An 18,124-nucleotide genomic window follows, 5' to 3' on the forward strand; every position below is an offset into this window, starting at 1 on the left:
AACCAGGCAAGACCTTAAGGTACTTACAGTCATTTTCATGTCATGTGTGACTTAGTAGATCTGTTTATATCTATTCTGAAGACCAAGAAACAGTGCAAGAACTGTATAGGCAGAAAAAAGCTCTTCTACTACATATAGAATTTAGTGCTGTTCAATCCCTTCCCCTGGGACAAAGGACATCCTGAAACTAATTTAAAGCCAAGGGTATTTGCCAGTTTACCTGAAATACCCTTGCATTTGTGCAGCAGCAAAGTGAAAGATGATTTATTTTTGTATTCTTTTAAGAGTTAATTTTTCATGTTGCTTTTTCTTGTTATATATTGTAGCTTTAAACAGCATAACTAATTAGGGCAAAGTCTCTGCCAGCATGTGAGTAACCGCTATCTTCTAGATGATTTAACTAGAATTTTATTATTGTTGTCTTTTCCCATGTCCTTGCCCCTTCTGCTTCTTCCTGGCTGATTGTAGATGTTCAGCAATGTCAAACTAATAGAAACAGTAGGTTTAGGGACCTGCCTGGAAACAAGCGTCCGAACTTAGTCCTTGAAGTTTTTGCTACTCCTAAGCTGAATTTATCTGATTTGGTATTAGGGTGTAGTGCCTTCCAAGAGGTATTGCTGGGAGTTGAGTCAGTCAGCAAAGGTGGTTTTTGTCCTTTTTTTCTGCCCCCCTCCTTCATGTCAGTGCTAAACCAATGCTCCAGTTAGTCCCAGGACATACTGTGCTGCAGAGACTGGCTGTCTACTGGCAAGATGTGTAGCTTTGGCACTTTTCCCTTCAGATGAATTCCACTGCAGCTTTATCTGTGTCTTTCTGACACTGTTGTTCTAGGTTCTTCTGAAGTTTATGGAGAGAAATAGGCACTTCGGGAGGACAGATCATCTGATCTGTTTTAGATGTCAGTTTCTGTTTGCTTCATTATGTATAAAGGGAGCCTTTGATGACTGCTTATATTTCATCGCTCCCTTTCACCTGTCCCAGTGGATGTCTTTCAGTCCCACCACCAAAATTGTTAAAGGTCTTGTTGTGGCTGTTTCAGATAGGCCCATGTGGGCTGTGGAGCCCTAGCCAACCTCCAGGTTTGGGGTTATTTTAAGAAAAAGAGAAAATAGCTCCTTTACATATAGGCCATTGGAGTTTTATTAATGTTACTCCTCCTCTGTAGCATTAGATTACCTGCCATGTTTCCCTGCAGGTTACAGAAGCTTTACTTTCAGTGCAGCTTGGTGGAATCGCTGTGTTAAATTGTGAAGAACTTCAGCATGATTAACAAGCAACGGTGGTTTAAACATACTCTTTCTTAGGGTTAGTTACTATAGCACACGTACCTCTGTGACTTAAATTCCTGCAACGCATTTAGATCAACGTTTGGTAATGCAATGACCTGTAAAAGCATTGGATGTGCTCAGTAACTGGGTTTTTTGGTATAGTTTTCGTTTAAGTATCGCTTATTGCAAAAATAGCTCTGAAAAAGTATTATTAAACCAGCTTGATGACCTCTAGTTCTGGCAAGTATAAAATAGGACAGTAGGAGTCCCACATGCTTTTAAACCTGAATGGGGATGGTAGCAAGAGAGAGAGAGAACATCCATGCAAAAAGGTAAAATAAGGGGATGGCAACAGGAAAACAAGATTTTCAGGACGAGCAGTCAGGTAACTTGATTTATTATGTAAGTCTCTGTGGAGCCTAGAGAGCCTGAGGAAGATTGGGGTCCTCAGTACTGAAATGATGTACGAACTTGGAGGCTGTTTGCTTGATTTTAAAAGATTTTTAAAAACATATATTAATTAGGATTAGTGAGGTCTGCTTGCCACCACTTTTTTCTGTAAAATGAAGAAGAGGGAAAAGGCGGGGAGCTGATCTTTAATCGTGGATGTGCTGCCACATTGCAATGTTAACCTAAAGAAGCAGTGATAACTTGTCTTAGAAGACCGCAAGGAAAAAGCACATTCACAAAGCCTCTGTGTGATAATGTTAGTCTTGAGAGCTGAATGTCAAAATGCCACTCAAGTCAGCAGAACTTTATGGTGGAGTTTCACAGTTCAATTCAAAGTCAGTTGTCTGGGTTATGTTTTGCCTTGGGAGAGTTACGTAATAAGAGTAGATCATTTGAGCGAGAGCTATGGATTTTGATTAAAGTTTGGAACTGAAGCTGATGAGTGGGCTGGGGTTCAGATTGGTCTTAATCTTATTAGTAGGCAGTAGTAGAAGTTTTTAAAACTTGTATGTAAGGTGAGCTTGAGTGTCTTTCAGTGCAGGATTTTTAGTAGAGATACGAACTCCCTGCACAGCTGTGTTGAGTCAGCACAGTCTGAAGCCCAGCATTGTCCAGGAGAGGCACGGCCAGGCCGTATCGTGAGATCCTAGCAATGCTAGGTTTCTTTGGTTAAAAAATACTACAAGGGAAAACTTAAATATTCTCACATGGTGTAGCACCATGCTACTGGTGAGGCCAAGGCTTCAGGTGTGGGGACAGATCATAAAAGGCCGTACAGAGTATGGGTGACATGGGTAGGGTGGTAGGTCTAGTTCCTGGGAGGGCATGGCAGGAGTTGGGCCGTACACAGAGCACCATCTGCTGGCATCTGTTTGGAATATCACCGCTGGGATCGCTGGCTCATCTCCGGCTGGGAGACTGAGGTGCGATTGAAAAGTGAGCAAATGCTCCGGTGAAGTTTTGCAGGTGGAGACACAGCGTTGCATGCGAGCGAGCCGCAGAGCGGGCAGCTGCTCTCTGGAGTGCCATCAGCATGGCTGAATCCTAGTCTCTGGTTCGGTTACAGAAGATCCTGGCTGTGTAGCTACAGCCAAATGCAAACTTTGAAGCTTACTGTAAGTCTTGCAGAGGAAAAGTGAGACGTGTTGTAACAAAATTGGAAGTGAGAACGTAGTTAAAATTTTATGGATACTATTTGCTGCACATTTACTTTGGTTTAAAAATGCACCGTCTATAACAGTAAGGACACTCATATATTTTTGTCTCTCTGACTAGAAAAAGAAATTGGGTAGGATTTGAGTGCTTGTAAAAGCTATAGTTTTTGATAAAAAAGAATATATGTAGTAAAAAAGAATACCACTAACTATTTTTTATATATATACACACATATATATACAAATATATATGTGCGTATATATGTGTGTATATACTATATATATATATTTTTTGAATACACACACACACAAAGTATTTAAATTTTTTTTTTGTGGAAAAGGCATTTTTTGTATAGAAGAGTTAAGAAAAATGCAGAACTGTTATTTTTGCCTTGATTTTGAATTAGTGCAAACATACTTTGTATGAATCCTGCTCTCCTGAAGTCTGCCAAGTATTATTCAGTCTTGGCATTTGTGCTTTTTGTCAGTCCTGGTTTCCTCTGTGTTCTCAAAAGAATGTTTTTTTGCCTCCAATATTGGCATCGCTGTCAGTGTATCTTCAGTGGATGTTCTGGGACAATATTGATGCTGCCAAACCTCAGGTCTGTAAGTCAGGAGCCTAAGTTGCCTGCAGTCAGTCTAACCCTTCTTCTTAGGAGGTAAAGAGGGATCAGGTTAGCATCTGTGAATAATTTCATGTCTCTCGTTGTGGACTGGGATCAGGGAGCACACAGGCTAAAATGCTCATTTGTGCACCTCACTTAGGTGGGATGAATCCAGGTGCTGCCACCCAGCTAGGACCAGTTCTGCTGTTGGCACTATAATTTGCACTGCAATAGCCCAAGCTGTAGCGAATCAGACTGTGATATCTTCTTATCTTTTTATTTATTTATTTAAACTCTATACCAGTCATCCTGGCATCTGGTTTTACTTACAAAAATAAGTACAGATTGGGGTGTCTTACTCTGTACCTTTTCTTTGCATTCAGTTTTGGCTGTCATCCTAAAGAGCAATCTCATGACTGAGGGTATCTTGTTGGGGGAACACCTATTATATTCTGGGAACAATGGCAAAACTGAATGGTAATTAAATAAGGTACATGGCATCAGATGTTTTGAGAGGTGATTTTATGTTAAAGATGCGAGCTCCTCAGCAGTCCAAAAGAATCGGGCTGAATTATGGTCTCAGTGGAGACTGGGCCAGGAGCAAGGATAATAACTGGAATGTTTAACTTTGTGCCAGAAGATATCTGCTCATTTCTGCTGTGAGGGACTTTTGAGCAAAGCAGAAAGAAATGGTTTCCCAGTTAAGGTAGGTAGCCTCATTATTAATCGCAGCACAGTTAAGAGGCACGTGTATATGTAAGCTATAGTATGCTAAACTGTATGCAAAATTCCAAGTCTCTTATATTACAAACTACTGAATTATAGAAATGTTTGTGCATAATACAGTGCAGAGTAGGCTGAATACTGGCTCCCCTTATAAGAACGTTTACATTGTCTTAGCATAGGTATAGACACAATGATATAACCTGTCCAGTGTAGACACTTGGGGGGGGCGGGGGGGTTGAGAGAGAAGTGTCCTCTATGTGAGGCTTTTAATTTGGGGGTCACTACATCAAATTTCATCATCCTGTGCTAACAAATCGGATGTAACCACATTTCTTCTACTGGAAACAAATTTGAATAAAAGCTGTGGCTTCATTGTGTTTCTTTCTAAAACTACAGAGACTATTGGGTTTTCCTGTGAAGATGTTATATGATGGTGCTACCCTTCCCATCCTTTCTCATTGTTACGAAAATACGGTACTCCACTGCCCACAGTGGAGCAAAGAGGGATAATTTTGCTTTCTGAAAGACCCAACCTGCTGAAAGCTTGAAATTGCAAAAGCACCTCCTGTTTTGCTTAAAAAAATATCTGAGTTAACACCTTGTGAAGTGTTAAGTAGTAAACTTTAGTAGCTCAGAAGGCAAAAGAAAAAATTTGTCTGCAAATTAATTTTAAAAGCCAGTGTGAGCTTTTTAAGAGCCACTGGGGTTTTTGAAAATGCTATTGAATCAGCAGTGTTCCATCATTGGTGTTTCAAACTAAGTCTGACTCTACAGGCAAAATACTTTAGACCTTACAAGGGAGGGTTAGGAGTCATCAGAAATCAATTTGGTTTTAAATCGGGAGTGGCTAAAGCATATGCGTAATTAAGGGAAGTCACAGTTGTGCGTATTGTTCTTTTTAAAATCATTAACCTTCAACAAGCGGTTTGATTGGGATTTAAGTAAGAGCTTCAAAAAGAATTTAGTTTACCTTGAAAGAATTTAAATCCTTACTGGTGCACTGAAGGTAATAAACTTGTTACTAATAATAAATCATGTCATATTCTGTATCTTAGCATCAAACATTTCCATAAAATACCGGTGTTTTGGAGGAGTGGAAGATGAGTTTGGTATTTTTCTTTCTCATTGGTTCTTTGTGAAAGAACATGCTTCTAAGTGTTCTATGCTTTAAAAAAAATAATCTCCAGAATACTAACTCAAGAAGAACCCCAAAGTTTGACTTTGCTGTGAGCAGATCAAATGAGCCTTGGGTGCAAGTTTTACGTTGTTTCTTGGGTTTTTGTGACCTGTTGTAGAGAGATAAATCAAAGTTCTTTTACTAGGTAATGGGGAGAGTTGGAGGCAAATTAAAATATAATCTGTAGTAGATTTTGAATAGAAGTTTAAATTTTGTGTTTAAAATGCTGAGGCAGCCGAGACTGTGAAACATTTTGTCCTGATATTAGCATTTTTAGGTTGTACGTTTCATTTAAGGATTTTTCAAAAATTTTACAATTGCCCTAGCACTAGCTTCATTAAGTCATTGGTAAAAAATATCATTGAATGACTTTTGAAATCTTCACAGTATAGCTTCACTGGCTCTTAAGTAACAGCTGTCTGGTGTTACAGAGTAGTTGATTTACCCTGAGAATAAAATAAATTTGTGTGAGCAAATTCAAGTTCATTCTCTTTTCATCAGTCACCTTTCATTCTCTGCCCTTTTGTATGTTTTCAACTTTTCTCTGTGGAAGGATGCAAGCCGGAATATGTACAGTAAGTTATTGCTGCTGGAAAAGGTACTGGGGTAGTTTCTTTTTACTTAGGGTAACCTCGTAACCTAGAAGTTTCTGTAACTATGCTTTGACAATGTTTGAAGCTAAATGTTGCACGCTAGATAACGATTTTTCCATGTGGAAAATGTTTAAGTGACTGTTGAGTATCTGAAGCTGTTATACTGACAGATAATTTGCTGAACTCTCTTTGTAATCAGTCCACAGAAGAAAAACTTGCTCTAGCTCAAGAAGAATTAGTTTCCAGCAGAAATCGAATTGCTAGCAATAATCAGCAGATTCAGGAACTGAAGAAAGCAAAGTCTACACTGGAGCAGGATGCATCAAAGAAGGAGCAGCAGCTGGGCGAGAAGACCAAAATGTTACAGGATCTTCAGAATGACAGGGTAAATGCCTCTGTCTTTTGAAATTTTCACACAGAAATATCCACCCCATGCAGGCACCCTTTATTAATTTCTGTTACATCTCTAAACAAGGGGTATTTTGAGGGCATAGCTGTGTTGTAGTGCATAGCAATGGCAGTTTTACTGAACCTGTGGTGCAAAGACTTTCAACAGACACTTGAAATGAATTTGGTTCAAAATAGGCTGTTAATTTGTTCTAAGTGGCTAGACAGGTGGAAAAACATTATTAGTTTTAAATCTAAAACTGCAAACATGCTGCTAATTGTTTGCACTACAAACTGTGGATAGAGATATGTGGCAGTTGTTTCCCCTTAATTACAAAGCCTCCAAGTAGCTTTTGGGGCCTGGATGTTTTTTGTTTGGGTTTTTTTTTTTTATTTTGTGAACTTGGAAGAAGTAACTTTTGTAGCACTTTTTATTTCTCTTCAAGATTTTGAAAGAAAAAGACTTGGCTAATGAAAAATGTAAAACAACAGAGCTCCAGGAAATAAGGAGTAGACTTGAAAAAGAAAGTGCCAAGCTGGGTGAAGAGCTTAGAGCCTGCAAGCAAGAATTTGAGAAGGTATATTGAGACAAAATGAGTCTTCATGTGGTTGGTTATCTGATAATAAGTATGTGCCTACTCAGTAGATGTTATTTGTTACGGCTTTGCAAAGATGGTTGCTGTAAATATCAGTATTACAGGTAAGGGAACCAAAGCACAGATTTTGTTGAGGTTCCTGAGCAATGCTGACTTGATTAGTGATAATCCTGAAGTACCGGTGCCAGGTGGACCACATAACTTGTCTTAGCTTCAGGATGGGATGTATGTCCTGGCTTTTCTTCTGTTCCACTGTAGATTCACTGTGCGTACCCTTGCTTGATTATTCTGAAGTGCAGAAAGGATGTCTAAAAGTGTCATGAATGTGAAGTTTCCCAGATATTCCAGGCACATCTGGTACTTCTTAAGGATGCATGGTAGAGTTGAAACTCCCTTGATGTGCTGTGGTTTCTTAAAATGTCTTAAAAAGTCACAGTTGGGGAAGAAACAATGTCAGGAGCTTCATAAAAGACTAACTCTCTTCCAAAATCATAACAATCAAATGAGGTGTCTAAAGGGTAAAAGTTTGGAGGCTTTAATTAAATAATTTTTAGTCTTCAGTAAAACAAACTATTTCTCGCCACATTCTACGTATTTCGTTTTTTAGTCTCTGTAGAAACAAATACTCCTAAAAGGCCGTAGTTTGTGTTTTCCATATTATACTATTAGTAGTTATATTTGCATCTGTTAAGCACACAGGGCTTAAGTTGCTGCACAAGTATAAATGAAGGTACAGTCCCTGTACGCTAATAAAAAGAAAGTAATGTGATATCTTATGAGTTTCAGATGTTCTTTTGTTCTCCAGTGTTTAGAAAATGGTCTCTTATTTTTAGATAGAAGTCTGTACTTTGTTTCTGTCAAGCAATCTGTGCCCAGTACTTTCTTGGATTTTGGGGAAAGGTTATTATAATTCTTGTCATTCCTAAAATCTCTATTCTAAAGAAGAAAATTTATAAAGATGTGTATAAAATGTGTGCACACTAATGGCAGCTTAATATTCATCTATCAATTTCCCTAGAAGCTGTCAGACTAAAACAGAAATTGTCTCCGAAAGGCTTATACTCTATTTCCCATCTCCTACCAAGGAATGGATAAATATGCATCTGTAGGACATCCCCGTCTTCCGGATATGTTCTCTTTGGTTTGGTTTCAGTTTGTGACGCAAATTTTGATTCATGGAAAACTGGCAACCCCTATTAGTCTGTTAGTACCTGCATGCTTGGCTGTGTAATTTTAAGGAAAATGATTCCTATAAATTTAACTAACTATTCTACTTCAGGATTTTTTATGTTTTATTACAAAAGAACAAGTAAAACTAATATTTAAAACCAAATGTATCATCCTACTTGCTTAAAACATAGGGTAATTACTTATACATTGTCCTTATGACACCTTTAAGCTCATTATTGCAACCAGAGAACAATGTGAAGTAAATTTTAGAGCAGACTCTGGAAAATGACAATGGACGTATCTTTTCAAAGAACTGTAGAAAATAATCCAGCAGAGCTTCCACCACTTTAGTAGAAACATACATTAAATTTATTTTAAAAATTGAATGTTGTTCATAATATAGGTATAAATTTAAAATCTTTGATCATGAAAATCATTGATACTTTGTGCTATAAAATCATGCTTTCTTCCAGTGATAAAACTAAAAATTATTGCTGTCCTCTCCTTGGAAAGAATTACAGTAGTTTTTAATTTAAATAATTTACACTTTCAATGTTGCTACTTTAACTTTGAGCTCTGTATCCTTACAGGAGGTGGCAAATCTCAAGGATGCAAAACAGCTATTGATTCAACAGAAATTAGAGCTGCAGGGCAAAATAGATAATATGAATTCAGCTCTGGAACAGGAGAAGAAAACCCATCAAGCTGTCAAAGAGCAGCTGAAAAAGAGAGAAGAGGAGCTGAAGAAAGAATGTGCTGAAATTGAAGCTAAACTGGTTAGTATGTTAAAGAGTATAAGACTTGTTTTGTGAACACGCCTTTGGATTCTTTCAGGGACAGAGGGGAAGCAAAGAGTTGACTTTAGTTTCACATTACATTCATTTTTAAATGACAAGGTCAGAAGTCTTTGAGGCATTTAATGGTGTAGGAAAATTCAGTGGGATGACATCCTTGTCTAATAGAGTTTGTTGATTAAAAGTAGAGATTCTAGTACAGTAAGATTCTTTACCTCAATTAAATGTAGGAGGTTGTTTTTCATTGTTCCATTGTTTTCTTAGCACACAGAGAAAAAAGAGAAAGAAGAAGAAAACCGGAAGCATGAGGAAAAGGAGACCAAGCTTACCATGCAGGTCACAGCTCTGAATGAAAACCTGGCTACCATGAAGAAAGAGTGGCAAAGCAGTCAGAGGCGAGTGAGCGAGCTGGAGAAACAGACGGATGATTTACGTGGGGACATTGCTGTCTTGGAAGCAACAGTGCAGAATAATCAGGATGAAAGAAGAGCGTTGCTGGAGAGGTAAGCTGTGGTCATGATGATGTGGAAGCATTGTTTGGGAAATGGATAGCCTCACACTGAAAACTTGTTTCAGTTGATTCAGGATTCTCTGTGCATGCTTTATTTAAATCTGTGTTTGTTTGTAGTGCCTGCGCTGTGGGTGCAGTTTCCAGAGTGCAACCTTCTGTCGTCCCTGTCAAAGCACAGCAAGGGGTGTTGGGAACAAACTGTGCTCTTTGTGGGCTTTGACAAGGTGACTGTTTTGTAGAAAATCAGGCAGGCTTATCAGGACCTTACTTATCACCAAAGCCACAGCTCTGTGCTTGTGCTGAAAGGTTTATGCATATCCGTAAGAGCTTTCTAAATCCATTGGGCTCCTCTGAACTTTGAGGTGTGTAGGTGTCTAGGTTGTGGTTTCTTATCTCATCTTGCAAGGCCTGGCAGAGAGAGCTTCTCTTCTCTTACCTGAGAAGCTCCTTCTCCATCACTCTGAGGCTTCTCTGCCTTGACTCAATCAGAGGAGATCCAGTAGTCATCCAGAAGCCTGGAAGGAGACTCTTCAGTGTTTCCAGTAACATAGAATTTGCTTAGGGACTTCTAGGTATGCCCACTGCTCAATGTTAGGAGATTGAACGTGTAATTGGATTAGGCTAAGGTTCACACAAGAGGCATTTTCTTCCTCCTGAAAACCTACAGTCTTCTTTTCTCCAGTTCTGCTATTGTCTCTACAATATATTTAAATCTTAGGTAAGCAGAGCGCCTTTCCGCCAGGCAGCAGGAGGCATGCAAGGCAGTGCGAGTTACCTGAAAGCAGTGATTACATGGGTAGAAGAAACACCTGTGAGGCAGGAAACTTTCTTTGTCCGTATTTTCTGACATGTTTGGTGAAGACAGAGTGGAAAAGTTTTTTCATTACTGTCAAGCTTGCTGATTTGGTTTTTGAGCAGTAGACCTTGGGAAAGGATGGGATCAATTCAAGTGAGATCCTCTTTCTTTGGAATCCCTTGCCATACTGTGCTGAACTCATCCAGTAGCCATTTATGGCTTGGCAGAAAAACACCCTTTGAAATTTGGCTTTCAACAGTTAATTGAATTTCAGCTGATGGGAGGTGGCCCTGCTAAAAGAAAAAGGTTTCTTTTCTGCTCCGTTGTCTGACCTGATCTGCTGCAGCTGGTTTGTGAGAGTGTCCTGTTCCACAGGGGTACTTATTGGGCCTTGCTGTTGATGGACTGCATTCAGTACTGTGCCTGGTTTTGGGAGTAACTCCAGGTATTAATAAGCCGCAGATATTTGGGAGCAATGCCAGATAATCTTAAACTGATTGTTACAACAGAACATTTTTTCAGTCAAGGCATCCAAGAACTTTTCACAGCAAGGATATTTTTGGCTGGATTTTATGAGAGTAACTTCTCAGATGTGACAACCTGCCCAAAGGAGGCAGTGTACGTTGCCTTATATGCTTTGAGATGACTATTTACTATTTTTCCTCAGGTGTTTAAAAAGTGAGGGAGAAATTGAAAAGCTTCAAGCCAAACTTTTAGAAATGAAGAAAAAGCTGGACAACACTACTGCTGCAATGCAGGAACTTGGCCGAGAAAACCAGTCATTACAGGTATAATTTGATTTGAAGCAATTAAACCTGTTGATTCTCTATGTGGGAACTTAGGAGAATTTCAAGTTTGTGTCAGATTGGTGGTGGGTTACCTTTCCAGAGTGATTAAGATGTTATGCTTGTGGTGTACAAGGGCCATATTGCTGTCTGTGGGTTCTTAAGTCTGCTCTTGGATTGGAAGATTTTCTCTCTGAACAAATATAAGCTCTCAGTATCATGGCAGAATTGGTGCTTTTATACTGCACTGGGCAATGTGTGCAGTGAAAATAGAGGAGATCAGTAGGAATTAGACATGCATTTAAAAAAACCCCTGCTTTTTCATATCTTCTATATAGATCAAACACACCCAAGCTCTCAACAGGAAGTGGGCAGAAGACAATGAGGTACAGAATTGTATGGCCTGTGGAAAAGGCTTTTCGGTGACAGTGAGAAGGGTAGGTGTGTTTTACTGTGTGTGTCTGTGGGGATTTTCTTTTTCTGTTGTTTTCAAACTCTTAGTTGGGGTACAAACTTCAGAAAATGGCCTTAACGGTGCTGTGATACTCAGGACATTTCAGAATACAGTTATTGCTTGCAGTGCCTTAAATATTAAAAATAAAGTTTGTGGAGCTTACTTTATTCATGATTCTTTTGCCATTTTAACAGCATCAGTTTATAAACAGTGTTAAAATAGTTCAGTCCCCTAAGTGAGCAAGCAAAATTACGCTGTTGTAAGAGTATTTACAGTAAACTTGTTTATAACCAGTCTGAACTGGATTTACAGGCATAAAAGAAATGTAAATTTGTTGAAATTAGATATATGTGAAAATATGAGGCATCAACATGATCTGGTGCTTTGTGGCTATATATTTCTAAACGCTAAACAGACATGGAACAGAAGAAACAACTGTTTTAGGTCTGTAGTCAGACCTTTGTAAAAACAGCTGTGGTCAGCTAAAATGTTAGCATCCCTCAATTGGCACGGTCTGCCCTTCGTCCAGAGATTACCATCCCTCCAACGAGTCACTTGGCAATCAAGTAGATGAGGGATATTCACAAGGATCATTTTGCAGTGCTTCCTGACTTTGATTTAGGTGGCTGTCCCTGTCCTGCATTATTTCAATGATGTTCTTTGGGTAGTCTTTGAACAAAGGCTGCTGGATCCTTTGATTCAAGGATACTTCTCAATGTGAAAGCAGGTAGTTACATGTAGGAATGTGTTTTATGCGACCAGAACAAGTTCAAGAGGAGAAATTCAAGAGGATGAACTTCAACCAGTTCATTTACAAAACTGGTATAGTCTCCCGACTCAGTGAAATGCTTCTGAATATTTTACTCCTATACCCTTTAGAAAGGATTTACTCCTACGCCCTTCTGTGTGCTATGTAACTACTATTTGGAAATTCAAACTAACTTCTGAAACATGAGAGTTGACTTGACATGGTAGTGATCTCTATTAGTGGTCAATGCCCTGTCATTGATATTCAGCATGTATGTTTCTTTTCTTTCACAGCATCACTGTAGACAGTGTGGAAATATCTTTTGTGCCGAGTGCTCAGCAAAGAATGCCTTAACTCCTTCTTCTAAGAAGCCTGTCCGAGTCTGTGATACTTGCTTTAATGACTTGCAAGGATAACTGGCTATTGTGAGTGACAAAGAAATGTTACACTAAAATTTATGATTTCTGTTGATGCACTTCGTTCAGCACTCAGACTACTATTCAGTTTGGACAATGATTGTAACACTTGGCAAAATTTAGTATATTTTAAAATGTTTATTGATACCAAGTAAAACTATTGTATTTTTTGTGAGACATGGGCTCAGATCATCCATAGCTTATTGCCATTTATCCTGGAAAGAGCTTCTATGTCTAGATTAGAAATACTCAGTTATTTGTAAATAAAGTTTAAACAGAGGAGTAACAATGTATTTTTTTATCTTTTATTTTTTTGTTCAAGAGAAACAGCGTTTATGTGATATTGCAGTTTATTCTTGTTTCCTTCAAAGAAAAAGGAAGATGCAAAAACTTGTGAGGATTTTATGTATCAAATGTTGCTGTAAAAGCATAACTAATTGTTGCATTTGATTGCATATCTGATGTTCTTTATAACCCCTTGTGATTTTGTTTTCTTTCTATCTCTCTGGTTCTTGGGCTTTTCTCTCTGAAGTTTGAACTCCACAGTGATGGTAACAGCTGGACTCGACTCCAATTCAGTTTTATTTGCCCACTTAGAACTTGTAGTATCAGCACCCGAGTCCTTATCCAAGTACAGCGCTTGGATACTGGCACATCTTTACACATACTGTATCGCATAGTTTGTGTGTATGTGTGTGTCTGAGAGAGAGTATGTGTGAACAAATGATGAGACCAAGTTTAGCTGGCATGGTAGGAATATTACATGATACATTACAATATTCTATCCTGTATTGATTGATTTCACTTTTACGTATTCGGTTGATGGATTTTAATATTTCAGAAACCCTTATATGGGGGTTTTAAAAAGCAAACAAACAATACTGGTAGTAGCCTGTAGCGCATCTCTCCCCCTGCCCGTACCCTGGAAGCCCTGAGAGGTCCTTGTGGCTCTAAGGGACATCCAGACCTTCCACACTAGGTATCCTACTAAGAAAAAGTGAGTTTTTTGAGACTGCTGCAGTTTATCTGACCTTTTCTTCTGTCCCTTCCCTCAGCTTTTGGTGGAAGAAGCTGAACTCCTGCTACACCTAACAAACCTCAGTTTTCCATTGCTCCATCTGACCCCCATTACCGGGGGGGGGTCTTAAATTTGATGTTAGTTATATGATTTAGTCTGCTCAGAACAGTGGTGTGAATCTCCTGCCACTGGCTTAGTTATAAGCCAAACAGCTCTAAATAAGAGGCCAATATATATGTCTTTAGATATTTATTCATATTTTCTTTTATGTACTTGCAACAGAGGTTTCTTGTAGAGTTCATGTAGACTCCAAACGTCTTTTTTGTTGTGATTTTATTTACACCTGTTAGTTCTTGCCTGCCTGTCTCTAACTTTTCTTCCCTTTGTATCTGGTATCTCAAAACTGCTAAAGTTATTTCTTCTGAGCTGGGCTTATGCCTTCCGATATTTAGGGACCCTTTGTCTTAAGTACCCTCATAAATTCCCCACACCCCAAGCCCTTCTGTGTCTTACAAAATTTTGCCAGCTGTTCAGAGAAAAGGACTGTGTCCTGAATTCCTCTACTTCTTGCCCGAGGTAAGGAATCAAATTCTGTCACAATGATGGAAGCTTAGCCATCGTTAGGCAGGTTCGTTTGCTTTTATCTATTGACAGCTCTTTATGTGAATGAAGAAGAGTCTCTTTTATGAAAAATGTCTAGTCCTGATTAACTCTCAAGTGAAAAAACTTCTTAATCCCTCTTCTCCAGAAGTAGTGATCTATACGTTTCGTATCCCTTCTTAGCTTACCTGTCTAGTTCTGCATTTGCAACCTCAAGGAGTCTTCCTCAAGGAGTTTTCTTAAAATTAAATTCTTATTTCCCAAAAGCCAGCTGAATTATGTAACTGGTTCTCCTCACTGTAAAAGGGTTTGGGATACAACCGAGGTTTATTTGAAATACTGACCTGCTTTTCTAGTTTGAACTTGAGAGTTGCTTGCTCAAAAGAAACAATTGCTGCATCGACTCCGTCTATGAACAGAGCCTCTGGACTCACTGTTTCTCCTCATCAGTGTAACTGTGTGGCATAAGAATCTTTTGAATAGAAAATATGAACAGAATCTCTGCCTCTGGGAATTTTTTTTCTACTTACTTGTTTTATTGAGAGAATCCGAAGAATTTGCTTTCGAGCTTTTCTTTGTCTGACACGTGACTTCAGAAATGTGGGAAAAGTAAAGATGTGACAGTTGTGCTCCAGCCTAGATGCGCTCTGCCCTGTGCTGCTCTCTGAGTGAAGGATGACCACGTGGAGCCAAAGGGATTTTGAGAGGGAACAGGGAAACATCCCGCAGCTGCACAGGGACAAAACACATGAGGCAGAGGAAAATGGAAATCTCTCAGGGGGAGCTAGGAAAATGGTTAAAAAACTCACTTGTGTTCAGGCATTTTGCTTTTGAATGGGAACGTGTGAAAGCTGAGGAGAGAGCTCTGCAGTAAAGAGGAAGTGGTAGAAGCCCTAGTAGGGTTGTTCTTAATTCAGCCTTTTGGGATGCCTTTGTGTAAAGACAAGAAGAGTCACCTCACTTAGTTGGCTACTGAAGCAGTGCGGTTGGTTGACGGCAGATCAGACCTTGGTCTGGAGCTCCTCAGCTTCAGGGGCAAAACCAGCTCAATTTCTGAAGATAGCTTTTTGCTGACCAGTTTATATAACCAACTTTTTGAGGGGATGGAAATGCTTTTCAAATACACATTTGTAGAAAGAGGGATTCTTAAAATCCGGAGGAACAGTGGTAGGGTAGAAGCTTTCATGCTTGAGCTTTGGGTCTGCAGCAATAGGTCAGGATTTCTACAGCTTTTCACTGGAGTAAATTTATGACTCCATTGCTAAATCTTATGCTCCTTCTTTTGTGCTTATGATTCTTAGTGCTGGTCTGTATTTATTGACAAGTTGATGGTATAATAGACCCTATAATGCTCTTGGCCTCACTGCCAGGTTGGAAGCTGTGCTCAAGCTCAGAAAAACGACCTATGAGATACATAATAAGAGAAACTGGAAGGTGAAAAGCTTTGTACTTATAAATCTGCTTGCAGAGTCTGACTGTTTTGATGAGCATGTTGCAGTAGAAATGGATTTTTTTTGTTGCACTGCTTTACAATATAAATAGTAGGAAAACCTAGTAAAAAGCCTGGTAGCTTGCCATGCTGAGTTAAAGGATTCCAGGCAAAATAGTTTAATGCACTGATTTTTCAGACTGCGAACACAGGAACAGAGGGAAAAACTAATAAAATGGCAGAAGAGACTAGAGCCCTGGAACTGGAGGACGCACAGTGATGTGTTTTAAATGCCTCTAGCAAGAACCAGATTGCTCTGATTCACTGAGGAGGGGCCATTATAGAGCAGGAGGTGGAAATAATGGTAAAACCAGCACTCAAACCAGTAGGTGTGTGGGATCCTTAAGCTGCCTTTGATTACTAGCCATTACCATGGCATCAGGAATGGGACAGCGAAGTGGGGGTTTTGTTCCTGAAACTGTCCCCTCTGCAGGACACTCCATCCATATTCAGAATTGCTGGGGGGGCAGAATATGAGAGACCAGCTGCTGCTTGGGCTGAGACAAGCTACGGAGGCAATCGGAAAAGTGTGAAGGATAGTCTTAAGGGTGGGGAGAGGTTCTTTAACTTCCTGGAGACATCACCTCTCTTCCCAGTCAAAGAGCCACAAACCCTTGCGTTGTTGCCTCCAAAATGCCAAATCCTACTGTTCTACTCCGGCCTCATGTCAGCAATACGTACTTCATACTTCCATCCTGCAACCCCTCTGGAGGCGGGTAGCATTGCAGAGGTCAATGGCAGGCTTTTGATCTTAGCTGGCTGTGCTTCACTGCTACTTATTTCTTCTCCCCATGTATTCCTTCCCTCCAGTAATCTTCCCCTTTCTGCAAAGGTTGAACAAAGAGGATAAAGTTAATGAGTCACAGTAGGTAAAGTTGCTGTCTGCAGATGAAGAGACAAAAGGAATTTTCTGCTGCAGCTTCCAACAGAGGCAAGAGGTTTAGAGGGATCTGGTTTTTCAGCTGGCTTCACTCTCTGGCACAAGAGTCCGAGGCTCTAGGATACAGTGCGGGTTTTTTCCTCTGTTTTTGGAAGGTGTCAAGTAACCAGGTTGCCATGGAGTGTGGAGCGCTAGGTACATAAGAACAATGAATAACTATTTTTGTTGGTTTTGGGACAGTTAGGATTATTTGTGAATCCTTACTGGAAAAGCTTTCTTAGTGAAGCAAGAAGGAATTTGGGAGCAGAAGCATGGAGTAACCTTGCTGTGTTTGTATTACATTAGCAAGAACAATTAAGTCTCTCATGCTAGATGTAAGAGAAGTGACATTCGTAAAGAAGGAACCTGGAAAACCCAAGTACTTTTCTGGATTGTTAAATGCCAGTTAAATGCGAAGTGGGAACAAATGCTTGTTGCAAAACTTAAAAAAATTATGACCAGTACTCAGTGGCAGACAGAAAACTGCTGGAGCTTAAGTTCAAACAGAATATAAACTATGCCAAGAAGAATGATACCTTGATTTGAGTATGCTGAAACTGATAAATTACTCCTTCAAGTACCACCCCTCCCATTCTCGTGTTCTTGGAGGACTAGGAAACAACACTGTCATTTGCACTACGCACTTTTTGCTGTCTAACTGAATATAATCTACAGTAAGTGGAATGGCATAATTTGCATTGCATGTGTTAGCTGTCATCAATGGACAGAAGGTTTATCTTCAGCTGGACTTTTCACTGTATTACATTTGGCCCCTTGCTATGTAAGGAGAATTGCACTCATAATTCCTTTGTACCAAAAATGCGATCATCGTCTGAGAGCACATGTAATAACAAAATCCGTGTAGTCACGCACACGTTGTCTTTGTAGAGCTTCTTTTTAATATTATAAAATGAGAAAACATGAATTTTATGTATTTTAAGGGTTTTGCCAGTTGTCCAATTCTTAATTTTTGAAGTCTTGACCACAGCATCCCTTCTAGGATAAGTTTAAAATTATTGTCCGACCACAGCCTCTCCAAAAGCACTAAATGGTGTACTTTTCAAAGACAGCAATAATTGGATAGTAAAGTCCTGCCACAGAAACTCAGTTTTGGGGGTATTTTTTTGGTTTTTTTTAAGGGGCACTGAATAACGAGGTTTACATCTTTAGAGAGAACATTAGATGCCATTTAAGATCACAATAATGAAAAAATAGGTACTAGTTAATGTAATAAACTCTGCCTTTTGTCTGTAGCTCACCACATACTATGCACTCACTGTGCAGCAGATATAGGAGTATCTGCTCATTTGAAGATTACTGAAGCCCTGCTAACCCTTTTGGATCAACGTTACTATGAAAGCAGAAGCCTGGTAGGCGTGTTTTCCAATTTTTCCTCCCCCTATGACCCAAACTAAAACCAGATTCGTCTGTATTTCCTGCCTTTTTTGGGTAAAGAGGGCTGGGAAAG

General features: G+C 39.4%; 1 protein-coding gene across 1 annotated transcript in view; it reads left to right on the forward strand.

Moving 5' to 3' along the window:
• Positions 1 to 12,916, forward strand: part of EEA1 (early endosome antigen 1) — a gene marked incomplete at its 5' end in the record, with an annotated part of 21,633 nt that extends 8,717 nt beyond the window's left edge. The window contains 8 exon segments of the mRNA XM_009581173.1: positions 1 to 19; positions 6,173 to 6,358; positions 6,807 to 6,938; positions 8,717 to 8,902; positions 9,185 to 9,423; positions 10,895 to 11,015; positions 11,351 to 11,449; positions 12,508 to 12,916. The exon segment at positions 1 to 19 is cut by the window's left edge and continues 29 nt beyond it. Coding sequence (XP_009579468.1) covers positions 1 to 19; positions 6,173 to 6,358; positions 6,807 to 6,938; positions 8,717 to 8,902; positions 9,185 to 9,423; positions 10,895 to 11,015; positions 11,351 to 11,449; positions 12,508 to 12,630 — 1,105 coding nt within the window.
• Between the last annotated feature and the right edge of the window lie 5,208 nt (positions 12,917 to 18,124).

This window comes from Fulmarus glacialis, unplaced genomic scaffold (genome assembly GCF_000690835.1).
Source record: "Fulmarus glacialis isolate BGI_N327 unplaced genomic scaffold, ASM69083v1 scaffold22227, whole genome shotgun sequence".
Lineage (NCBI taxonomy): Eukaryota > Metazoa > Chordata > Aves > Procellariiformes > Procellariidae > Fulmarus > Fulmarus glacialis.